Below are 24177 nucleotides of genomic sequence, written 5' to 3'. Positions count from 1 at the left end.
CGACCTCAGACGGAGAGCCGCTTTTTGGAGCTCTTTGACAGACTTATTGCCAGAGATGGATTCTTGGATTGTAGGAGGGGACTTCAACAACCTTGAGACCTTAGAGGATCAGCAGGGACGGGGCTCAGAGTTCCTCGGTATAGTCTTGCTTCGATTCAGCGGATGCAACAGTCTTCTCCAGGCTCTGAGGAGCTCAGACGGCAGGAGGTTCGAGCCCGAGCCATGCTAGAGGAGATCACCCAGCGACGCTCAGAGTTCTCGTTTCATGCTTCCAAGTCCTTCTGAGCTAGGAAAGGCGACAGGATGTGCAGAGAGTTCTTCAGGACTCATGGCCATAGGTCAGCAGGGGAACAGCTCCGATCTCTTAGAGCGCAGGATAGTAGTGTCAGGATAGATCCAGACGAGGTCCGGGACTTGGCGACAGATTTCTACAAATCCCTGTTCCAGCAGGAGCCCCCAGACCCTCGTGGCTGCCTATGCAGGGAGGAGGTATACACCGTTGCTCGCGCAGCCTAGCATGAGTGATTCCCTTCTTGCCCCTTTCACCGTGGCAGAGATGCAGGATGCGGTGAGCGCTATTGATGGGCAGAAATGCCCAGGTGAGGATGGTCTCTCTAGAGCTTTCTTCACCACCTTCTGGGAGCAGGTCCACCAGCCCTTGCTCGCAGCCTTCCAGCATATCTTCTCCAGCGGACAGATGCCAGAGAGCCTTGCGACATGCTTGATTTGCCTCATCCCCAAAGGGGGGGACCGTCAAGAGATCAGACAGTGGCGCCCTATCACCCTCCTCCCGGCCAGAGGATGTTCTAGACAAGAAAGAGAGAATTTTGATTCCAGTAGATGCATACGATCTCGCAGCGTGGGAAGAAAGAGATGCCCAAGCCCTGACCGTGCTGATAGGGATGACGGCAGATGCAGTAATTCTCCACATTCAGATGGTAGGGACGTTTGTCGAGGCGTGGGCCATTTTGAAGGATCTGTACGAAACAGATAACACGTCTTGCATCCTCACTCTCTAGCATCAATTATACAAATCTCGATATGAGTGAGGGGGACAATGTTCATGACCACCTTGACGAAAGTCAAGGTGGTGAGGGATCAGCTCGCAACAGTTTGTCAGAAGGTAGACTCAAGTAGTCATCTAGCTTTGTTGACTCTACACAAGCTACCTCGTAGTTTTAAGAGTTTCGTGATGACAGTCACTGCAGGATAGACGACCAAGCCTCTCTGTTGGAATGGTCACCTCCCCATCTGTAAGCCCCCATATGAGGAGAGCATGGGGGGAGGAAACGAAAGGAGGAGGGGGCTGCCACGTGGGCAGCACCTCACACAAAGAAAGGAGAGTACCTGGCAGAAGAAAGCTTGCCTCGAGGGCAGATCTGGCAGAGAATGGCCAGGTGACTGTCAAGGACAGAGCAGAGCAGATCTGCACAGCATCTCCATCAAGGAACGAAGGCACGATGATGTCAGCCACTGTACGGGCTGCTGCAGGGCAGTGTATGGAAGGTGTATGGGCAGGACATGGCACCGGCAAAGGGCTGCAGCATGACGCAAGATGGCGAAGGTCTATGGGCAGGTATACAGCCTGCAGTAGAGTCTCCAGAAGCAACTAAGGGCAGCCTAGCAGCAGCCGAAAAGGGCTTGGCTAGGGCCCTTATATAGGGCTGGTTGGACCAGCCAACCAGGTTGGCCAGCAAGCAGACTGGTCGGCCAGTCTGGTTGGCCAGGATGAGGCTGGCTGGTCGGTTTTATGACAGGCCCTTGGGGGCCTATAAAAGGAGAGGCCTAAGGCCTCATTTCATATCCAGTGAGCAGCTTTGGGAGGAGCAGAAAGGAGTAGTACATCCACCATCCTTGGGCCTCTACACAAGAAGTGAAGGAGAGAGGTGTTGCTGCAGACTTAGCTCCAGGAAGAGGCTGAACCTAGACTGTCTTCTAGGGCAGAAGGTTGCTGAGATCATCATCACTTGGAGCAGCCCTCAGGACAGCAGATAGGAGCAGCAAAGGGGGAGCCTTAGGCCTACATTCAGGAGGACAAGGTGACCTAGGAGAAGCTGCAGACTGAGCTAGAGTGGCTGTCCACCTAGGCTGGCTTCAGGACAGCAAGGTGGAAGGGATCTAGACAGAGAGTCTACATATGCTCGAGGTGGAGCACGCGGGCTCAGAGATCTAGAAGTGCCAGGCTTGTAGGTGAAGAACCTTTTGGTATTGTATCCTGTCCTAGTTTCTGGACAGACGGAAATATAAAGTGTTGCTTCTATATTTGTCTCTGAGGACTGTCTATTTACTGGCTTGCACATCTATGCACATAAGTTGAGGAGTTTGTGATTCCACACCCCACATCACACTGTGTGAGCTCATGGGCATTACTATCAGTCTTCTGCTGTGCGTACCCTCTGTTGGGTCATTTGTAACACTCTCACCTTCGAAGAGCTTGGCCCCTTACTTTTGCAGGAAGAGGCTCGGGAAAAACTATTCAATCAATGGGATGAGAAGGCTCTTGTGGTAAGGGACAGGCCAGGCAAGGGCAAGTTCAAAGACTCCAAGAACAACAAGACCGAGGATGCAGAGAAATAGAGGTAGATGAAATGGTTCTATTGTGAAAAGCTTGGTCATTCAGCTAAGGAATGCCGCAAGACGAAGGCAGGCCTCAATCGAAAGGAGTTCAAAGCCAAGGACGAGCCAAAGGTTGAATTGGCAAACGTCAGTACTGGCGCTCTCTTTATCTTTACTGAATACTGCTCAGCTCACACAGTCAGCGAAGGAAAGAAAGGTTGGTATGTGGACAATGGATCCTCAAAGCACATGTCCAACAAGGAGTGGTTCAAGACCATGGAAGGTACGCATCTCGACTCTAAGGTCACTGTGGGGGATAATCGGACATGCTTTGTGAAGGGTGTTGGTAGTATCCCATTGATCACGACTGCAAGAAACGAGAAGCTGGTTTCTGGTGTACTCTATGTACGGACTTTGTGCAAGAATCTTTTGTCTGTCAACTAGATGGACAAACACAACATGTCGGTTCTATTCGATGACGGCAAAGTCATTGTCACATCCAAGGCAAATGGAAAGATGGTGGCTCATGGCGTCGAGGAGCATGGGCTATATTGGCTCAACGCTTTGTTGGTGCACGGGGACCATGGCAGATCCAAATTGTGGCATGAGTAGTTCGGTCACGTCAATTATGGCACTCTCGTCGAGATGCAAAAGTCCAAGATGGTGGACAGACTTCCACAGATTGCAGGCAATGATCGTGTTTGCAGGGCTTGCTTGGAGGGCAAGCAACACATGGACTCACATCCTCAACAGGCCGTTGATGATAAATATCCATATGAATCTTACTATGGTAACAAACCAACCATATCTGATTTACGGATTTTTGGTTCTAATGTTTTTGTTCATGTTTATAAAGATTAGCGGACGAAGCTTGATTCACATAGCAGAAGATGTATCTTTGTGGGATACAGTGAGGAATACAGGCCTATCGCCTTTATGACCCGGTGAAGAAATAGATCCTTGTGAGAAGGGACGTGATTTTCGAGGAGCCCGAGCCCCAGGCTGCAGAAGAGGTTCAGGAACTTCCGACAGTACCCCTACCCAAGGTCATCATCAAAGAGGTGGAGACAACTGAAGAATCTGAGGAGGAGGAGCAGAAGCAGGACATTCCAGTTCCGGCTCCAAAGGCATCTCCAACAAAGACACCTCCTTCAGAGAAGAAGCTGGCTCAGTGACTTTAGCGGACTCACGGGTCACAGACATTCTCGAGAGTAGTTTTGGAGCGCAGCGGTCTCAATGCAACATGAAGACTCCCTCTGTGAACTATGCTGTGGTGGCTCAGCTTGAGGAGCCCATATCCTTCAAGAGTCCTTCTAACTGTGCATAGCCTTTCACCACCAATCTAGCTTTGTACTTGTCCAAGCTCCCATCAGACTAGAACTTAAGCTTGTACACCCATTTAGTACCAATTACCTTCCGCTTGGACGGCTTATGTACCAAATCCCAGGTGTCATTTTTCAAAGTGGCGTCCATCTCTGCTTGCATGACATCTTCCCATTCTGGAATATCCTTCGCTTCTTACTTCGACGAGACCTTCGCTCCCACAGCCAGGATAGTGACCATATCTACAGTCATTGCCTTGGCTGCTCATCACAATTGGCCTATTTTTCAGATGGATGTCAAGTTTGCATTTTTTAATGGAACCTTGGAGGAGGAGGTATATGTGGCACCACCACCAGGATTTGAGATTCCAGGATCCCCATCAAAAGTATGCAAGCTGAAGAAGGCTTTATATGGGCTGAAACAGGCCCCCAGAGCATGGTACCAGTGGATAGATGCTTTCTTTCAGAAAATCGGGCTTCAGTGGAGTCCATCAGAGGCAAATCTTTATCTTGTCTCAGAGGGGGATTTGCGGCTGGTATTAATCCTGTATGTGGATGACCTCATCATTATAGGAGATCATATGAAGAAGATTGCTCAGGTCAAGAGACTTCTCATCGAGATGACATAATTGGGAATACTTCATTACTTTCTTGGGATTGAAGTGAAGCAGGGAAGGAGCTGCATCTTTATCTCACAGGAGAAATATTGCAAGGAGCAACCCAAACGCTTTTAGATGGAAGATTGCAAAGCAGCAATGACTCCCATCGAATCTGGTCCGAAGCTGAGTATACATGATCCATTTCAGCCGGTTGATTCATCACTGTATTGACACATGGTTGGTAGTTTGCTTTACCTCACCAATACCAGACCGGATATTTCTTACTCAGTTGGATTGCTCTGCCAGTTATCTGCCACACCGAAGAAGGTCCATTGGGACGCAGGTATGAGGGTGCTGAGGTACTTGAAAGGTACTTGCACGTATGGCATCACTTACATGAGAGGCATTGAGTTGGGCGGTTTTTGCGATAGTGATTGGGCAGGGGATGGTGACACGCGGAGATCGACTTCTGGTTACTGTTTCATACTCTCATCAGGAGCTGTGTCATGACTGAGTAAGAAACAACCTACTGTTCAGCAGAGACAGAGTACAGGGCTGCTTGTACAGCGGCATGCGAAACATTGTGGCTCAAGTGGATCTTGGAGGACATGAATGTGACCGTGATCATGTGCGACAACCAGAGTTGCATAGCAATCGCCAACAACCCCGTTTTTCACGCACAGATGAAGCACATTGAGGTCCTCTACCATTTTTTTCGAGAACTCGTCGAGGAAGGTGTCATAGAGTTGATGTACTGCCGGACCTCCGACAACATCTCAGATGTCTTCACGAAGGCGCTTCCCAGGGAGCAGATGGAACACCACATTCGACGCATGGGGATCGGCCCACAGTTGTGTCATTGAGAGGGGGTGTTAGAATGTCATTGTCCCCCCCTGTGAGCCCTCGATTTAAGGGGACAAGGGGGCAGAAGACAATAGGGGGATGGAGGCTGTTATACCTGGCTACTAGAGCAGATCTGAGGCAAGTGGCAGCAGGATCTGCATGGAGTATTGCGCCAGCACCAGGGGCCCATGCATGGGGATATGCAGCACCATGTGTACCAGCCAGCAGCAGCCTATAGGCCCAGCATATGGGGCCTTATATAGGCCAAGGGGCTGCCCCAGTAAACAGACCAGGGGTCGGCCATTTTGGGCCCTTCAGGGGTCGGTGCTGCAGGAGGAAACTGACTAGCCAAGTCGGCCAGTCTGTGGGTTTGCTGCCCACCTATATAAACCCTCCTTCCCCCACTTCATTCCCCATCAACCTACACTGAAGGCCTTCCAAGAGGCAGCGTGCTAGGAGGAGAGGAGAGTGCTCATCCTTTTGTGACAGCAACCCTTGCTGTCTTCTCTGCTCATCTCTGAGATTTGTCAGCCCACATCTTGTGGAAGAATATATATCTGAGGTTTGGTCTCTATCTCTCTCTATCTCTCTTGAGAAAGGTTTTGTGTATGAGTGTGATCATCTATCTAGTCTACTGAGTGTTGTATGAGCTGCGATTGGAGTGAGAGTGTGAGAGATTCTATCCTCTACTTTCCAACAGTAAGTGCTCGTGGACAGGGGTGCCTCTAAGGATACGGTTCTTTAGAGAGCTTCTGGGATTCATCCGCCACAGGTTTTACAGGGTGGGTCTTGGTGGTCTCGAACTGGGTGAGTCACAGAGGGAGATGGCAGATTTGGAGGATTTAGAGTGGCAGAGGATTTGGAGGAACTACACTGACCTAGGCGTGCCTAATTGGCCGATGCAAGCCTTGATCTGTCTTGACCAGACTGATCGGGTTTGTTGATATCATTCAGGGGTCTGCTGATGTCAACTGAATGCCGCGTGGTGCTTGTGTGGCTGCTTTGTGTGCTGCTGACGTGGCTCCCAGCAGCTCCTGGTGCTACCTACGTGGCTGCCAACAGGTTGCTGATTGGGCAGCCCTAGCCTGGCATGGTCACGGGATGTAGATGCGTGTGACACATATTGTATGGATCAACTAGATCGTGGAAGACATGAAGGTTTTCCAAAGTGATGAAGTTGTTGAGATCTACTGTGACAACCAGAGTTGTGGTGCGATTGTGAAGAACCCATTATCCCATAGCAAGCAGACACACATCAAGAGTTCATCTCCACTTGATTAGGATGGGCTGATAGAGTTGGTCTACTCTGTAATGGAGGAGACTGCCATCTATATCTTCACCAAGACTCTATCATGTGTGTCTAGGCATAGCACCACGTTGAGTCAATCGGAGGGGGTGTTGGAGATCACCAGTCCATATACGATCTCCCACATGAGGAGGACGAGAAAGCAAGTGATGGAAAAATCCATAGCTGGGCTTCTCAATGAAGCCGAATACCAAAGTTGACCTAGACTAGGATTTAGATGAAGACCTAGACGTGGCTCTAGAGCTAACCCAAACTAGAATCCAGATGAAGACCCCGACTTAGTTTTGGTAGGAAACCTAGACTACATTGTGGTATATATATATATTCTAGTCTTACAAAGGTATATATATATACATTGTGGTAGGTAATCCCAATGCGATTCAATAGAGTAGGAGTCACAGGTGGGACTTGGATGACAAGTAAATCCATTGATAATGCAAATGAGAAATCATAGTACTGATTGGACTTTTTTGATGTAAATCAGAACCTAATCACCATGATTTTCAAGAGCGATTTGCTTTGTTGATCACGAACTAACACTATTGTCATTTGCATAATGGTGACTGGAGGGGAGCTTAACTTAATAAGGAAGGCTAATTGTCTATCAGATTACTAGCAATTCAAGGAGTTGTTGAATGGCAAAGTAGTTGAGACTTGCTTGACATAGGGATAGCCCTTTATATAGTGCTCCAAGCCCCCTCCAAACCAGCCGACTATGTAGGCGAATTTGGCCAACCCAATCCCCCCCCCCCTCCCCCTCCCTTCCACCCGACTTTGCTGATCCTATAACCTCCTGGTGGGGGCACAGAAATTGAGGGCTGGCCGAGCATGGCCACGTAGCAGCCCCAAATCTCTCTCTTTGGCTGTATGGTCCACCCTCCCGATGCACTCCTCGTTTGGGGGCTCATAGATGGGGAGGCGACCTCTACTTTTCCAACACCCCCTCTCACCGGCACATTTTGGCTCAATCCCAATCTGTTGATGAAGATGCTAGAGTAGCTCCCATGTCGTAGCTCTTTGGAACACTTTGGTATTGATGTCTATTCTTGGCTTTTCATCTAGTGGCTCTTGCTCCGCCAGATCTAATTCCGCATAAGCACACCAGTCTGGTACACAGCTCCATCTTTGGTAGCACCTTATGGCCACCACCACCTTCAGTCACGTACCTGCCTGCGAACTCAAGCACTCTAGGTGCCAATATCCTCCAATTGTCCCCTCATGATGGGTGAACAGCCTGAAGTCCACCAGGCACCATGCTCTCCGGGTTTGTGTCAACCTGTCCTTCATCTAGCAAGGTTTGCAACCAAATAGTTTACTCGAGACCTTATATTCCAAGCATAAATCAAGAGTACTATTTTCTCCTCCTGGATGTAGGCCCAAAAGAGGCTCATCTGCTGCTCCTAGCTGCTTGTTGATTGCTGCTCCAGATGATGCCAAGTGAGGCCCAAGTGGGCCCTTTATATAGTGCTTCAAGCTTCCTCCAAACCAGCTGACTGGGTAGGGGAATTGGGCCAACCCAATCAGCCCCCCCACCCAACATTGCTGATCCCATAAGCCCCTGGCGTGGGCGCACAATTGAGGGCTGGCTGGCCCAGCCTGGCCACGTGACAGGCTGCCACTGGCCCAGGCCTGTCCAGCCCTAACTCGACTTCATTCCAGGACTATTTGGCCCCCAAAACTGCTGCGATCCGTTTGCCTACTTGCTGCTACCATTCTGCCTCCTGCCAGGCCTATTCCAGCCTCTGGATCAGTTCCGTACATAGCCCTGCAGGTGTCCATACTGCTGATGCAAGCATCTGTACTGTCCCGTACTGTTGATGGCATCATCACTGATGGAATTACTGCGTAGTTAAGTAATTAAGCCCTGTTCAGTCATAGTCAGCCATGCGACATAGCTGTACTTGTGCTGCCCTCCACGGTGGCTCTAGATTGCCAGGTATGTCTTTGTGCTGCCTGTCCATGTGGCAGCCCAAAATCTCTCTTTGGCTTTATGGTCCACTCCCCGGACGCACTCATTTGGGGGAGATGACCTCTAATTTTCCAACAAAGAAAGCACAATAATCTGTTCCAAAGGATTGGACTTGGCTGCCACTGTTGTAGGTAAATCTGAACCTTGAGATTGCATTTGCCTATAGTAGCACCTGTCACGATCTGTGACGTATTCCTTTCTCTATTTCTAGACTTATGGATGGTTTGATGAATGGACACTTGTGGAAGGGTATGCCCTTTCGACGGGACACTTCCTATGAGGCACAACCGTTCACTTCCTATGAGGCACAACCCTTCACAAGAGACACTCTATTGAAGAGACATTCCTATTGTAATGTACCCTCTCATCAAGGGTCACACCTGCTTAAATTTTCGCGCGTAAAAAATTCGCTCCTGCTTGTAGGACCCCCCACCTTCTAGCGCCGATTTGATACATCTTTTCCGCTAGAAGGATATCCGTGCACATAGTGCATGGAAGAGATGGAGAGGACGAGCGTAAAAATTTTTCGCGCCAACCCTGCCTAAAGTCATCTATGGCCTCTCCATCTCCCACACATCACGAGTTGATGTGAATGGACACGACAAAAATCGTGTCTTTTCAGGTGCTTGGGCTGTCCCAAAACCAAGGGACGCACCTTTTCCACCATCAGACACACCTTGTGATGAAGAGTCTCGACTCCTCACCCATGGGACACACCCCATCGTGGACAAAAGGACACACCTATTCATGTAGGGACACCCCTTTTAAAAACAGGGACACACCCCTTCATGAAAAGGTGCACCTATTCCAAGGGTCACACCCCTTCGAATAGGCACACCTTTTAGGCACCAAGCACCTATAAAAGGGTACCTAGAGGGGTCAAAATGGAAAAAACCGAGCCCCAAACCTTAGGTTTACCCTAGCTACCCTAGGGTTAATTAAACCCACCATTTAATTTTTGGGCAACCACCCAACCTAGGCAGCCACCAACGAAAAAGGGGCGCACCCTTTGACGTTCCGTACGGATTTGCATGCAGGTTCGCCTCCACCGTACGTATTTCCACGCAGCAGCAGCCCTCAGCCCTCGCCATTTCGCTGTCAGCCCACGCAGGGTCTGCCCTCAGCCCTCGCCATCTCGCTGCCAGCCCACGCAGGTTCGCTGCTCGCCTTTGCCTCGCCATCTCGCTGCCAGCCCACGCCATCTTGCTGCCAGCCTTCACGCGCCATCTCGCTGCCAGCCGTGCCATTTTCGCTGCCAGCCCCTCGCCTTTTTCGCTGCCAGTTTCCTTGCCCTTGCAGCCCCGCTGGTTTTGCAGCTCTGCTCCTTTCCAGCCTGCAACATGAGCACAGCACCAGCCAGCCCTTCGGTCGCAAAACAGCCTGCAAACAAATTTTCGCCATGACAGCAGCAGCCTGGTGCGTCAGCCCCTATTGCGATCGAGAATCGGGTACCTGCAGCCTGTTGCGCCATTGATAGCCTGCTCTCCTTGGTTCGCTACATTTTCCTGCCAGATCAGCAGCAGTTTCAGCCTCCTATCGCGATGAAGACAGCCTGTTAAATACCAGGCCAAGATCTACGCTCTTCTACGCAACAATTTGGCAGATTAAATCATTGCCAGGTGGAGTCTTTCCATTCTGCTTTTAAGGATTCTCTTGTCATTATCAAATTACAGCAAATGAAAGACGCTCCCTTAAAGCATGGAAACCCGTGGTAATTCACCCGGCATTTCAAGGACACCTCAGGCATCATCTACCACACAATATCGTGTTCAGATTGCACAACCAGCCCATTTCGGAGCTTTTGCATCGTGGGTCTTCTGTGTTACGTGCCCTCCTAGTGATTTGGACCACATCCTATATCTTCTGCGTGAGGCACCTCAGTTACATTACTTCCTCAGCACAGTCCAGGTTGTGTTCCACGAGACACGAAGATACCCATAACCCGATATTCCTCAAGAGTTTGCTGTCCATCTTTGGAGAGAATTTTACCCCTCACCTTCGGCATCTCCAGGGTACTCTCCACCTCCTTCAGCTCCCAGATATCCTCCTATACAGGTTGTACCTTCCCCAAGACAGTATTTACACTCCGAAGGCACTCCTTCTCCTGGATATCCTCCACTTCCGACAGCAGCTCCTTATCCCTTCTCAGATCCGTGGACTCTGCAACCTACTCTTGTCCTCTCACGAGCAGTAACACCACTTTCAGCATCACCAGTGTTACCTCAGACAGGACCTCCTTTACCAGACTTCCACGGGTGGTTCCATCCTGCCTCGCCTGCCCCCTCCAACAGGAGCAACCTCAAGGAGCAGCCCGAATCTTCTTCCAGGAATGGTACAAACTAGAGCGCAAGTTCGCGCTTTTCTCAGAGGGATCTCCGATATGTCGCAACGCTCGCGTGAAGCCTCTCCAGAGATCAAAGACTCAAGTCCAAAAAAGACCCCTGAAGTCAACGTACAAGGCGAATCACTACTGCAACTTCAAATTTCCCAGCTTCAGGACAGCATCTCCGACTTGGTCCAGAAAGTTCAACAACTTCAAGATTCTCGGAGTACCACACATACAGAGGATGACGTGACGTAACCAGACGACTATGCCGATTCATTCCCACCAGAGGTAGAAAACACTGAACTACGCGCCCTCTACTGTTTACTTCAAGCTTCCAAAACTAAAAGACTCGACATCAAACTTCTGGAAGCCTACAATGGTCAACGCAATTGCCGAACAGTTGACCAATGGCTCGCAAAAATGTGCATGTATTTTGATACTGTTGACCTCACTGAAGGTAAAAAGATCGCCTTGGCAGCCTCCCTCCTCAAGGATACAGCTTTTCTATGGTGGCAAAGACGCTTAAAGGACGGCAAAAGTGTGTTAACATGGGAACGTTTTGAACACGTGCTCCGTAAGCAGTTCATACCTGCCAATGCGGACTTCCAAGCACGTTCAAAACTGCGACAGTTGGAGCAAACGGGCTCCCTGTCTTCCTACATCTCTCAGTTCACTACATTGGCGGCTGGAGATTGATGGTTTAACTGAGGATGATCGCCTTCATGCTTTCATCTCAGGCCTAAATCCCTCGTTACGCATAGATGTTCTTAAAGCAAACATCACCACCACAGCTGGCGCTATTGCTTACGCAAAGCGCATTACAGATTTCCTCAACACAGGGAAGCAGAGTGCTAATCGCACACAGAACTCTACTATGGCCAAAGGTGCTCGCCCTCAAGATAACACCAGGTTTCGAAAAAACTCCGGTAATCAAGGTCAGCGACAGTCTCAAGATCCCCAGAAGACTCAGAAATCATATGCTGGATTCCAACAGAAGCACTCCTCCAAGGATCGCGCCTCTTCTTCTTCACAAAGTCATTACCGACATCCCCAACATAAAGGTGCGGCCACTGACAAGAAGAACAGCTCCAGCACAAAAGAACTTTGTACCATCTGTACAGGCGACCATAGATGGTTCGATTGTCCCAAGCGACCAAAGCAAAATTCCAATATGGAACCTAGCACTTCCCAGACAGAAGATGCTACCCCAGCACAAGACAAGAAAGGAAAAGTTGTTCGAATGGCAAATACCATCCACCTGAGCCTTGCCAGCAACCCCGAACCTTCCCTGGCCAATCAAGTACTTTGTGTTCAAGGATCGATTCGTGGAACAACGGTCACTATCCTCATCGACAGTGGCTGCTCTCATAATTTCCTAGCTAGTTCTATGGTCGACAAACTTCGGTTGACCACCAGTCCTAGTCTCATGAACTATCAGATTGAACTCGCAAATGGAACTACTTTCTTGTGCAACACCAGGATCAAAAACTTGTCTTTTCGCATCCAACATTATACGGACAAGTTGAACTTTGACATCATGCCTCTTTCTTGGTACGATGTCATACCAAGACAACAATGGCTCTATGACTATGATCCATCAATCAGTTTTCGCAGCCATACTATCCAGTTTGTCCACCAGGGAAAACTTATTGAGCTAACTGGTTCTAGGGACTCTCCTTCAACCCCAGTTGCCTCTGTCCTACAAGTAAAGAAGTGGGTTCATAAACGTCAAGTAAAGACTTCACTTCTGTTGGTTACGGCAGTAGAGAAGACACCAACTAAGGATCCTCCTGAATACCTCAACCAACTTTTTTTCCAGCCCTACCTGGATATTTTTCCACAGGAATTGCCAAAGCAGTTACCACCTCGACGACCAGTGGATCACCCAATTGAACTTATTCTCGGCAGTAATCCACCGTCGAAACCCCCTTATCGGGTTTCTTACACTCAAAATGAAGAAATCCAAAGATAGGTCACCGAACTACTCGACAAAGGTCACATTCGGCCCAGTCGCAGCCCTTTCGGATCTCCTGTACTACTTGTGGAAAAAAGAATAAGTCAATGCGCCTCTGCATCGACTATCGAGCCCTCAACAAGCTCACTATCAAAAACAAGTATCCATTGCCTCGCATCGATGACCTCTTCGATCAACTTCTACACGCAACACAATTCTCAAAGATTGATCTTTGTTCAGGTTATCATCAAATTCGCATACGAGAAGGCGATGAGTACAAGACAGCTTTTCGAACAAAGTATGGATACTATGAATGTTTGGTCATGCCTTTTGGGTTAAACAATGCCCCGGCCACATTCATGACATTAATGAACGACATCTTCAGGCCTTTCCTCGATAAGTTCGTCATCGTTTACCTCGATGACATCCTCGTTTTCAGCATATCCCTATATGAGCACAAACAACATTTTCACCAAGTTTTTGAAGTTCTCCGCGCAAATTCTCTCTACATCAACATTGAGAAGAGTGAGTTCTTCAAGACCCAACTCGAATATTTGGGACATGTTACTTCAGCTCAAGGCATCTCTGTAGATCCCAAGAAGGTCGAGGTAATCCGAAACTGGCCTACTCCTAAGAATGTTCATGATGTCCGCTCTTTTCTCGGATTGGCAAACTTCTACCATACAAAGGTCTATCAGTTTTCCGAAATCGCAGCTCCTATGTCCGAATTATTGAAAAGCACAACAATTTTCCAGTGGCTTCCCGAAACAGAGTATAGTTTCCAACAACTCAAGCAAGCACTTACTACCACACCAGTTATGGCTATTGCTGACCCAAACCTTCCATTTGAGGTCATGACCGACGCTTCCGACATCGCTACAGGAGCAGTCTTGATGCAAGAAGGCAGAGTTATTGCTTTTGACAGCCATAAACATTCTGATATACAAACCCGATACCCGGTTTATGATAAGGAGTTTCTTGCCGTTGTACATGCTTATCGCTCTTGGAAACATTATCTCATGGGAGCCGACTCTGTGGTCAAGACAGACCATCACTCTCTAAAGTATATCTTTACTCAGCCAGTCATGAACGCTCGAGATCTAGACGACTCCGACGCTACTTGGCAATCTGATGAAGACTTACAGCAGTACCCTGACATTTTACAGCAGTATTTTCAGAATTTATAGTGATATTTTCTACATCAGTTCATTATCTCCACCAGGGTCTTCTTTTGAGTGGGAGGGGATGTCACGATCTGTGACGTATTCCTTTCTCTATTTCTAGAGTTATGGATGGTTTGATGAATGGACACTCGTGAAAGGATATGCCCTTTCGACGGGACACTTCCTATGAGGCACAACCCGTCACTTCCTATGAGGCACAACCCTTCACAAGAGACACTCTATTGAAGAGACATTCCTATTGTAATGTACCCTCTCATCAAGGGTCACACCCTTCACAAGGGGTACACACCTCTTCATGCACATACCCTTTGGAGTACACACCTTTTCATGTGTGACTCTTGACTCTCTATATAAGAGAGGCCCAATTGTATGGATGACACAACATCTACCCTACAGACATTCAAGTAATACAATTATTCCTTGTTCTCTGCTATCTCAGTCTCCTTTCTGTTCCTTAGCAGATTTCTAAATATAGTAAATCTAGGATTTCTTACAGCACCAAGATTTGATCCCCAGATCAGATTTATCTGATGCTCAGATCAAATTTGTTGGGTGCAAGGCCTCACTACTAGTCTTGACTTTGATGAGGTCTTTGCCCAGGCAGCACGGATGGCGACGATACAAACAGTCTTAGCTAGGGTTGTTTGATTTTGGATAGTCCATTTTTTAGATGGATATCAAGTTTGTGTTTCTAAATGGTAACCTTGTGGATGGGGCTCCATCTCATCCTCTGCCCACCTGTGCGTGCGACTTTTGGCACTCCGCTTGTGGTTCTGGTTGGCCCTATTGCCAGACCTCTTACCTTTCATCTTGGTCCAAGCCCTATTGCCAGACCTCTGACCTGGCTGGTGCAGGGCTCTCTCTGGGCTCTTGCCGGGGATGAGTAAGAGCCTTGGCCTCCGCTGACACACACAGGCTAGATGACCCGTGTGCCTGCATCATAGGCACTGTGTCCTGGTAATCCGGAGGCCTTGATCCTCTGCTTGAACTCTCCACCGTTAAGTGTCTCAAGGAAGATCTCCTCTGGGAGGGTCTCTGACCAACCTAAGTTGGGGACCCCATCATATGCTACCACTGAGGCGGCCATTGGGGGTGGAGTCTCTTGAATTGTACCAAGAGCTTGCCTGATGGAGTGGAGAATGGTTCAATACTCCTTCAGGAGCCCTCGGAAGCGTAGCGTCATTGGGAAGCAGGGCACGTGATGTGTCAACTCCATGTCCTCCACAGTGTACACATGGTACCATGGGAATAAGTAGACCAAGTGCATGCATAAAAGAAGGGGGCTCTGCTCTACGAGGGCCTAGGAGGTGTCGGGGGAGCTCAGCTGGAGGAGGAAACCCCCCTGTCGTAGATGGTGACCTCCTGGGTGTGGTCACAATCTAGCGCTAGACTCGCTTGGATACTTGCCTTCTTGTGGGTGTGAGCCCCACTATCTGGCCCACTACTGCTATATCCTGAAGAGATTGCGCCGCCTTCTGCACGTGTTGTTTGGATAACCGAACCTTGACAATTGAGGGAGTTGAAGATGCTGCCATTTGAGCTCCTCTTGCCAAACTAGTGGTCACTGCCAAAATTTGAAACCCAGAAGAAACTCGCTCTTTGCTGCCTGAATGAGAAAAGGAAATGAAGGCATGTCTTCTGTGTTAGATGTGTTGTGTTCATAGTTGGTGATTGGTGCAAAGTCATAATTGTAGTATCCTGACACGATGTCTGAGCTTCAGACACATGCTGATAGATGTTTTTTGTATTAGTTTGCCGAAGCCTTTTGTAGGGGCAATCTTTTGAGAAACTTGGAAGATCATCTTGGGACAGTTTTGTATCTGCCCTTTTCCACGCATTGTGAAGGAAGGAGATGAAGATGTTTTTCTGCCTATCAAAGGATACTTATCTTTGCATCAAATCTTCCATTACTGCTAGCTTGCCTTAAGCATATGTTTAGGACTTTAGTCTGTGAGCGTAGGACGCAGAATACATTGACAACCAGCAGCTCTTGGATGATTTGGGATCGGATTTGATTAGCAGTCCCACATATAGTTGAGAGGTTCGGATAGAGGAGTGGCGGCATCCATATGCATGTGGCATAGTATGAGGGATCTTTCTGTTAGGTGTATGGCCTGGTTACAGGTTCTTCGACGGCTATTTACAAGTGGACACTTCTTACCCTTGTTAGTTCCCCTTGTTTCTCACTCATCTCATGTTGGCATTTTGCCATCATTTTGGGCGAGACTTTGGTATACTAGACGGTTTGGAAGTCCCTTTATTGTCCCCTCCTGAGATGCTTGTTTTTCACTAGGCTGTGGTTGTCGTCTCATCTTGGCATTTGCCGTCATTTCTAGACTAGAATTTGGGAGAGCAGAGGCTTGAGAGGATCTTGCCGTTCTTGTTGTTGCTCTATCATGCTGTGTTACTGGTGTGGGTATGCTTTATACCCCAGTCGGGCTTAGGAGATTGATAGGTCTGACAAACAGTTTCTTGGTTGCAGTGGTTTGTCAGGGTTGATTGTCAGGAATCTGATTGAAGGGTATGGTGTTTTGTGCTGTGTCTGCCTCAGAACTCCAAAACAAATTGTGGATAGGAATTAGAAATGAATGTTTTTGGTTTTGTTTCATCATCTCATTCTGGTGCAACCAGAAGGGTTTAAGCAGTACTATGAGTGGACAATGTTGCAATACCTGGTTACAGTTTCAAAAATGCATGGCCTTGTGTATGATTAGAGGAAAAGGGTGGTTGTACTTATTTTCTGTTCAAATTCACTTTATTGCTTAGCACACGTTCTTTTCCGGTAGTCATGTAGTAGGAAGCTACATCCCTGGCAAGTATTTGCATTATTTCCAGTAGGCTGTTGTTGATTTTTCTTTGCCCTCAGAAAATGGAGAAAGAGAAGCTGGAGAAGGCTGCTAGGCAGGTATTGTCTTTTCCCTGGTCATTGTGCTGTATTATGAGGCAATGTCTCGCAAGTTTAGATTTATGTATTTATGGAGGAGGAAAATGTGCATATTGTATTTTGATGCTTAGGTTTGTTTCCTTTTGCTCGACATTTAATATCTTGAACTATTTCTGAAGGGAGTGCAGCCCGAAGAACAAGAACCCTCTGCTAAAAGCTCCAGTACTGAGTCTGGTTCTCTGCCAGACACACACACATCCACAGATTCTACCAAGAATATAGCAGTGGCTGCTGGTGTTATTGCTCTTATTGCAGGTGGTTGGTGGTATCTTCGTGCCAATACAAAGCCAAAGGAAGAAGAAAAAGAGTAACTTGAAGAATGTCTTTGCACCTGCCGTCTGTTTGGTAGCTGGTAGATTGGGGCATAAAGATATGCTGTTTTCCACCAGAATGGACCAGCTATGCTCACTTATCTTCTGTCCAGTGTCTGCTTTTGAAGCCATGATTTGAACATTCACATTTTTGGATGCTGGTTGTTTTTCCTGGCCAGATTGGTTTGGCTTGGTAGAAGTCTTTGTAAGATCCAGGCTCATCATTGTACTAATGCACAAAAATAAACTAGGCAAAGCCATGAATGACATAGTCAAATGGCTTTAGCCTTTTTACCTGAATCAGAAACCATCATTGGAATCTGGATGGCCTCTTTTGTGTGTGACCATTAAAGTGTACGATTGTTGGTGGAACCTTTTGAGCTAGAGCTGAGGGTTTTCAAATGCTGTATGGATTCAAACATTCCACTGCCACCCAGCATTGTGTCCATAGTCATAATCTTTTCATGCAACGTGAGGTTTTTCTCTGCCTAAATATATACGTATGTATGCACTTATATGTGTGTGCATGTGCTACATGTGCATTTCTTAAAAGTGTGTGTTTGCAAGTGGGGGGTGAATGAGTGGGATAAATGTTCACTTGCGTGTACACATGGCTGCAAGGATATTTCTGGGTGCTTGCTTTGGAGTGTGCCTAGGAGACTTGTGTGAACTCAAATGCATGCTAAATGGTCTGATTGGGCAGTGCCTGTGGTGAACCATAATGGTGTATCAAGAGCAGTGCTTTAGTGAGCATTTTGACAATTGGGATCATGGCTACAGGACCAATTAATCTCATTGGCCCTTTCTTCTGCATCAAACTTCAACGGATGGCAGGCTAAAAGCGTCCTTATCATGAGCTTTCTTTAGTGATGCTTTCTTGCAATAGAGCAATTTGAAACACTACCTTACCATGAGACTGCAACCTGTTCTTTGTAACCTTATTGCCAGCTTGCCCTTTTTTCACCTTTGTGGCATTCTTGGCATGACATCTCATGTTGTGCTGTTGATTGTTGGACATATCACTGGGAATTTTAATATTTGAATCTCCATGGAAGAGAACAGCATTTGAATTGTAGTTCTTGAGATTGCAGATGATGGTCATCAATAGCCTTGATTGTGTTTGCATGCATTGTTTACATGTCATTGCATGCATTTCTAATATTGCCAGACATCAGGTATACCTGCTCCACTACTTCAACTCTCTTCACCACGTCCTTGTCAAAGGAAGCAATTAAGAGGCTTCAAAATGGTGCGACGGATCAGGAGGGCCTCCAGTCTTGACTGATACTTGCACTGCTTCCAGCCAAGTTATTCAACGAAGCCTTCTGTAGGGCTTCCCACTGTTTGGACTGTCAGTACTATAGTCCCGATCCCCCCAGCAAAGAGAGAATCTGAAATGTGAGATTCAGATGCAAGTCTGTCAGGTGTGCATTCGACAACATATCAAGAGATTGCTAGGCTCAGCATGAAAGCACTAACTTGAGCTAGGCTGATCAGAGGACATGTGTCATTAGTGAGATCGGAGAGGCTCTGCTCCCAAGCCCATTTTCAGCATGTGCACGCCAAATCTCTCTTATTTGTCTCCCTTGTCAAACCACGGACAGACAGTAAGTGCAGGATCCTTTCAAGGAATGGAGCTTTGAGTACAGGTCATGAGATATATCAAGGCTATCCCATTTGGAGCTTAGGCTACTCATGATTGACACATCATACATGACATGAACTACTCCCAACACAAGGAGTTCTTCTATTAGTCCTCAGTCCACTGGTAGTTTCTTAGAGAGGTGATGGAAAGTCGGAGTGGGGTGTGTTGATTTTATCCTTAGGCGTTTTGGGCATCTGCAAATGTCAATATTCTCCTTGGACTTTACATTGATTAATTGGCCTTTTTTTAGGCCTCTTTCTCCCCCACCCTCTTTTGACTTTTGATTGACACCGGTGCAAATGCTTCCCCATGTTGCATTATTTAGATGATGTGGTGTTGATCTTCAACACAAATAGGAGTTATGATGTATTCTGTCAATAGCTTTACAAGCTTTTTGTGACTGTCTAGAAATACTCAATGTCGTTAAAGCCAAGTTATAATCTTGCATATCGATCAAGATTAGCTTCAAGATGAGGCATTCACCTTTGCAAGGGAGATAGTCAGATCCCATGTGTACTCCCGAAGTTTGTTCAATAGTAATGTTTCTATGTACACTTTGAGCATGCCAATACAAAGTCTCTTTTCAATTCTTGAAATTTACCACCAACCTTATATGCATGAGCTTTTTGGGTGATAGAACTTAGTTTCAACAAGGCACAAGTTATGATGCTCTATTGCATATGACATCGTCCATCATGTAGATGATGTACCATTTCATCAATCATATAATGAAGCCATCTTAGTACATTTGCCATAAAGGCATCTCAACTTACCACATAGTCAGATTGTATGTGCTAGTTTAGTAATCCAAAAGGCACATGCCACATAAAACTATAAGCCCATTTAAGGATCCCATCTAGGTCCAGATGAAAGAAAAATTGGGATATTTTAAGCACTGCTCAAAAGTTGATTTAAATCTAGTAGGTGTTGGAAAAACCAATGTAATATAGGTTGCATGTAGATCCTTATTTTTTACACCATTCTAAGACATTGAAAGGAGCAACATAATTCTTCAACATTGGAGATTGAGTAGCAATGAACATGGGGGGATGTGGGTTTGTCTTTCTATTGTCAGCTAAATTGAAGTGCTTGGTCGTGAAATTTACATGATCTATAGTGACATTTCTTGAAGAGTTCAATGTCTTTGCATTAGTAAAAAAGGGAGCTCATTTTGGGGCCCTGTAAGAAAATCGCTATTTTCTCTTTTATCTCTTCTAAAATGTGAAAAAAGCAATAAAATACGGATTTTTGTCAATTCAAGACCATAGGTGTATCAGTCCAGGGAGGAGTAAAGAAGTCCTTTCAAATAATTGAGAAGATGCTGCATTAAACTCTCCATATAGATTCTCTCCCCATATAGATTCCACATCTCTTTCGATGGCAGCCTCTCATAAAGAACCCATCACGCCATCACTAATCTATTTTTTTTCAAATATTTGAATGGTTACCGCGAAAGATTAGATGAGTTTTATAAAAAGCAGACAAGATGAAGAACCAACCCTCATGAAATGGATGCGTGCAACCATGCTGTTGAAGAAGAATCTCAAAAGAAGTGAAGAAAAATATGCACCGCTACAGAAAAGAGGAAAGGTTTTGCTTTAAATGCTGAGCAAAAGGAAAACATGAGAAGAGCAAGCTCCCAACATATTGACTTATGGTGTGACGGATAGATTTACCCAAAATGTCAATTGAGAAATTCAAGCCCTCCATTTTCTAATCCGCCAACGCTATTAAGGTTTGTGGGTGACGGGAACAATGGAATGTATGGATACATTTTGACTCAATATTCAACTGCGAAAATGTACAAGACATTATATGTCTGAGAAAGAATAGAGAAGGCGCAAGAAATGTCGATCAATTCAAACTTGAAAGAGCAGTTGCAAAGGGAAATCGAAGAGCATTCAAAGATAAAGAATGAGCTACGGAGAGCACGAATGAAGAGAACGGTTTTCGGAGAGAGACAACGAAGTAAGAGAATTCGAAACATTGCGGAGTTGAAAGCTGGCACTGGAGGATGTAAGCGCAGAGTACAGAAAGCAAGGTAAGAGTACATCTTGTTTAGCCATTGTATTTGTATATGTGTGTCTGTCTTGCAAGAAATCTGTGATATTGCAAAGTGTACTTGTTGCAGAGGGAAATTTTAGAACCTAAAAAAGAAAACATTGATTATAATTTAATTCCCGTCAAACAAATGAAGGGTTTAGTCTCTACTGTTGTTGCAAAGAACATGATGGAGGAAAAGAAGTTTAAGAAGGTAAAATGTGAAGTTCTTGAAGACTTTGTATTGGAAAGTAAAGCTGATGTCACGAAAATCAAGAGGCTCTTGATGTGAGCAGAGTGAGCAGAAAGAGATAAGCTTCAATTTTTAGAGTTGTCATCAACTTTAAAAGATACAACGGATAAAGCGTGTGTAGTTACCAACACCAGCAGAAGTGTGGAAGGAACGAGGTCATCTCAATCAAGAAATTGATAAGTTTATTGGACAGTTTTTCATATCGAAAGTGTATATGAAAGTGAAAAGGGAAGCACTACATATAATGCTTGCAATAATATTTTGGTAGATCTTGAACAATTGCAGAGACTTATGGTTGATTTCTACAGTATCACATTTGAAGAATGTAAAGGAGTTTTGAAGTTTATTGTGAAGCTCGATGAGTGTGAAATCGTAAAGGATTAAAAGATAGAAGAGTTTCTATCACTTTGATGAATCGAACACTTGATCAATTGATCACAAAGTCCAGCTCAAAGTACTTCAGTGTCCAATCGGAAAATCACGTATGGTGGTTGGGCGCATTTGAGGTATATAAACTATCGCCTTCCAAATTAGTCTTTGCTCTTTGCTCGAAATGTAATAAAATTTATATCATATATCTTGCAAACTTGTGGTTTTAAATTATAGGTGAAGACTGAGGACCATGCAGTACTTTATTGGGTATTTCATCAAACAGATATACCATCAATTATCAAGAGTCAAGTAAGTCCAAGGACTCCATCTTCATGTTCTAGGGAAGGGTGATTTTCAAATTGAATGGCATATGGCAGGTGACCTGAAGGCACTGAAGTGTATGTTCAATATAAGCGAAGGGGGTAACTCAAAATCTCCTTGCTTGTACTGCAATGAACCAGCGCATGTTCTAAGAGAGATAAAGTAGATAAAAATTTCAAAGAAGTTCTTGAGATCCCATTATGCAATGTTCACATTTGTACATTGCATGCATTATGTAGAATCATTGAACAGAAAGCCAATAGTTTAAAAGAAGTCTTCCAGTGGTTCTATCGAGGAATACTACAAAGACTTCAAGCTAAGAAGAAAGTTAATACATCACAGGTTAAGCTAGCTTTCAGATTGGCTCAAAAGGAAAGAAGGAGGCAGATTTTGGAGAACTCAAATGCAACACAAAGACATGCTCAGTGGAGATACTCAAAGATATTTATAAACCACAAATGGGTAGATAGAAGCTAAGTACTAAACCTTGTTCATCAATTGGTGTCATCAAATGTAACAATTTTTTTTTGCAATGAACAAGACTTGCATCTTTCATTCATAAGAAGTCATTGTATGCAACCATTGAAATATTTGAAATGTACTACATATATTTCTATTTCAAAATGTAAATTGTTTTTGTCACAAATACACATAAACATAACTAAGAAATTCTAAAATGACGGTGTTCTCACTGTTGGAACATGGGGAGAGAGAAGAGCTTCATCATGGAGGTGAGTGAGAACACGAGAGATATTCAAATGGGTGTTCTATTCATTGTGAGAGGAAAGTCCCTCTTTTATAGAAATGGAGGGAGGGTGTCCTAAATCAATGGCACCTCTCCTACATCATTGGAGGTAGCTCCTAAATCATAGGAACACAATCATAGGCACCACCCCATGTGGGAGCCTTTGCATTACATCATCACCTGTGTCATGGTCTATGGCACTAAGTGTGCCTCTTCTACACACACACACACAACCATATGATTGCTAGTGGATGCACACATGCAGCTAGCAAGCCCTTGATCACAAATATCCCAACATACCCCCCCTCAAGGGTTTACCTCTTGCTATGTCAAGGATACATCTAGTCACATAGTTTCCCATGCCATCTCATGGTGGTCAAGGATAAATCTATGGCTAGGATCTCATGCTAGCAAAGGTGCCCAAGGGTCAAGGTTTACAAAAATGGGATAGACCCTCCCAAATGGTTATCTCTCTTGCATGTACAAGGAATAATCATAGGCCTTTGTGTGGACCTAGTTTCTCATGTTTGCAAGAGGTACCATGGGGTTAAACACATATCACGTGGCCTACATCATATGGTGACCACAGGTGATTTACAAAAGACAAAATACATAACATTCTTTTTGGAGTAGTAATTCCAACCAGAGAACCTCAAAAATTGACCAAGTGATGATAAATAAAATCCAAAAGACAAAGTGCTCAAAAGGCATAGTCTTTATCTTCTACCACGAAGTTTGATTCTTCATTTGTTGATAAAGTCTTTCCTTTAGCAAGATTTTCTTTGTTGTTGATGCAGATCTTCTTCACATGAAATGCTTCATTCTCTTGGGAGTCATTCCTCTCCTCTTCTTGGGCTTGTCTCTTGGAGAGAAGCTGTAGAGAAAGCCTTTTTAGGTGGCAATACTCCATAGTATGATTGGGTACTCCATAGAAGGCACATATCTTTTTCTTGGTGTTCACCTTGATGAAATATTCACCACCATCCTCTGAGATACATAATCAATGTTAGAGGAACAATATGATGAAGGCATATTGGGAAGGTCTTACTACTAATGTGGCAGTGTCTAGTCCCTTACAAAGAAGTCTCCTTCTCCACAAGTATAATTGATTGTAGAGATAGTTAGATACCCCAAACTCTTAGCATAAAGAAAATACAGTGTCTATTGCTTCAAAAAATAGCATTCAAGCATATTCAAATCAGTTTGTCACATAGTTGCCAAACAATTTCCTTTTTTCAAATTTGCATCAAGTTGGTATTGCTTATCAAAATGCATGTTGATGAGAATGACATAGCCTATCAATGAAAGGTTGTTACTCGTTGAGAAAAAAATTGTCACAACGTTAATGACCATGGATCAAATTGCTAACATATTGTCATCTTTATTGATGAAGAAGGTCTTCATGTCTCTTGATCTTGTAAGTTAGATCATTGAATCCTTTGTTTGGTCAAATGAAATGCTTGCTTAGAGAAAGTGTTCTTCTTTGC

General features: G+C 45.5%; 1 protein-coding gene across 2 annotated transcripts in view; it reads left to right on the top strand.

Moving 5' to 3' along the window:
- LOC147890631 (uncharacterized protein At2g27730, mitochondrial-like) overlaps positions 1-17776 on the top strand; it is a 57850-nt gene extending 40074 nt beyond the window's left edge. Inside the window, exons 2-3 of one of the 2 annotated variants that reach the window (XM_087390954.1) lie at positions 16926-16964; positions 17132-17776. In XM_087390954.1, the coding sequence (XP_087247080.1) occupies positions 16926-16964; positions 17132-17314 (222 nt within the window). In that variant the 3' untranslated portion in view covers positions 17315-17776. Of the gene's footprint in view, positions 1-16925; positions 16965-17122 lie in introns of both variants that reach the window. The other variant, XM_087390952.1, reaches the window with a different exon arrangement.
- The last annotated feature ends 6401 nt before the right edge of the window (positions 17777-24177 follow it).

Source organism: Dipteris shenzhenensis, chromosome 19 (assembly GCF_047967505.1).
Source record: "Dipteris shenzhenensis isolate YYH24624 ecotype China chromosome 19, Dip_SZ_1.0, whole genome shotgun sequence".
In the NCBI taxonomy this organism is placed as follows: Eukaryota; Viridiplantae; Streptophyta; class Polypodiopsida; order Gleicheniales; family Dipteridaceae; genus Dipteris; species Dipteris shenzhenensis.
Note: the sequence above shows the minus strand (reverse complement) of the source record. Positions and strands in the feature narration are given on the sequence as shown.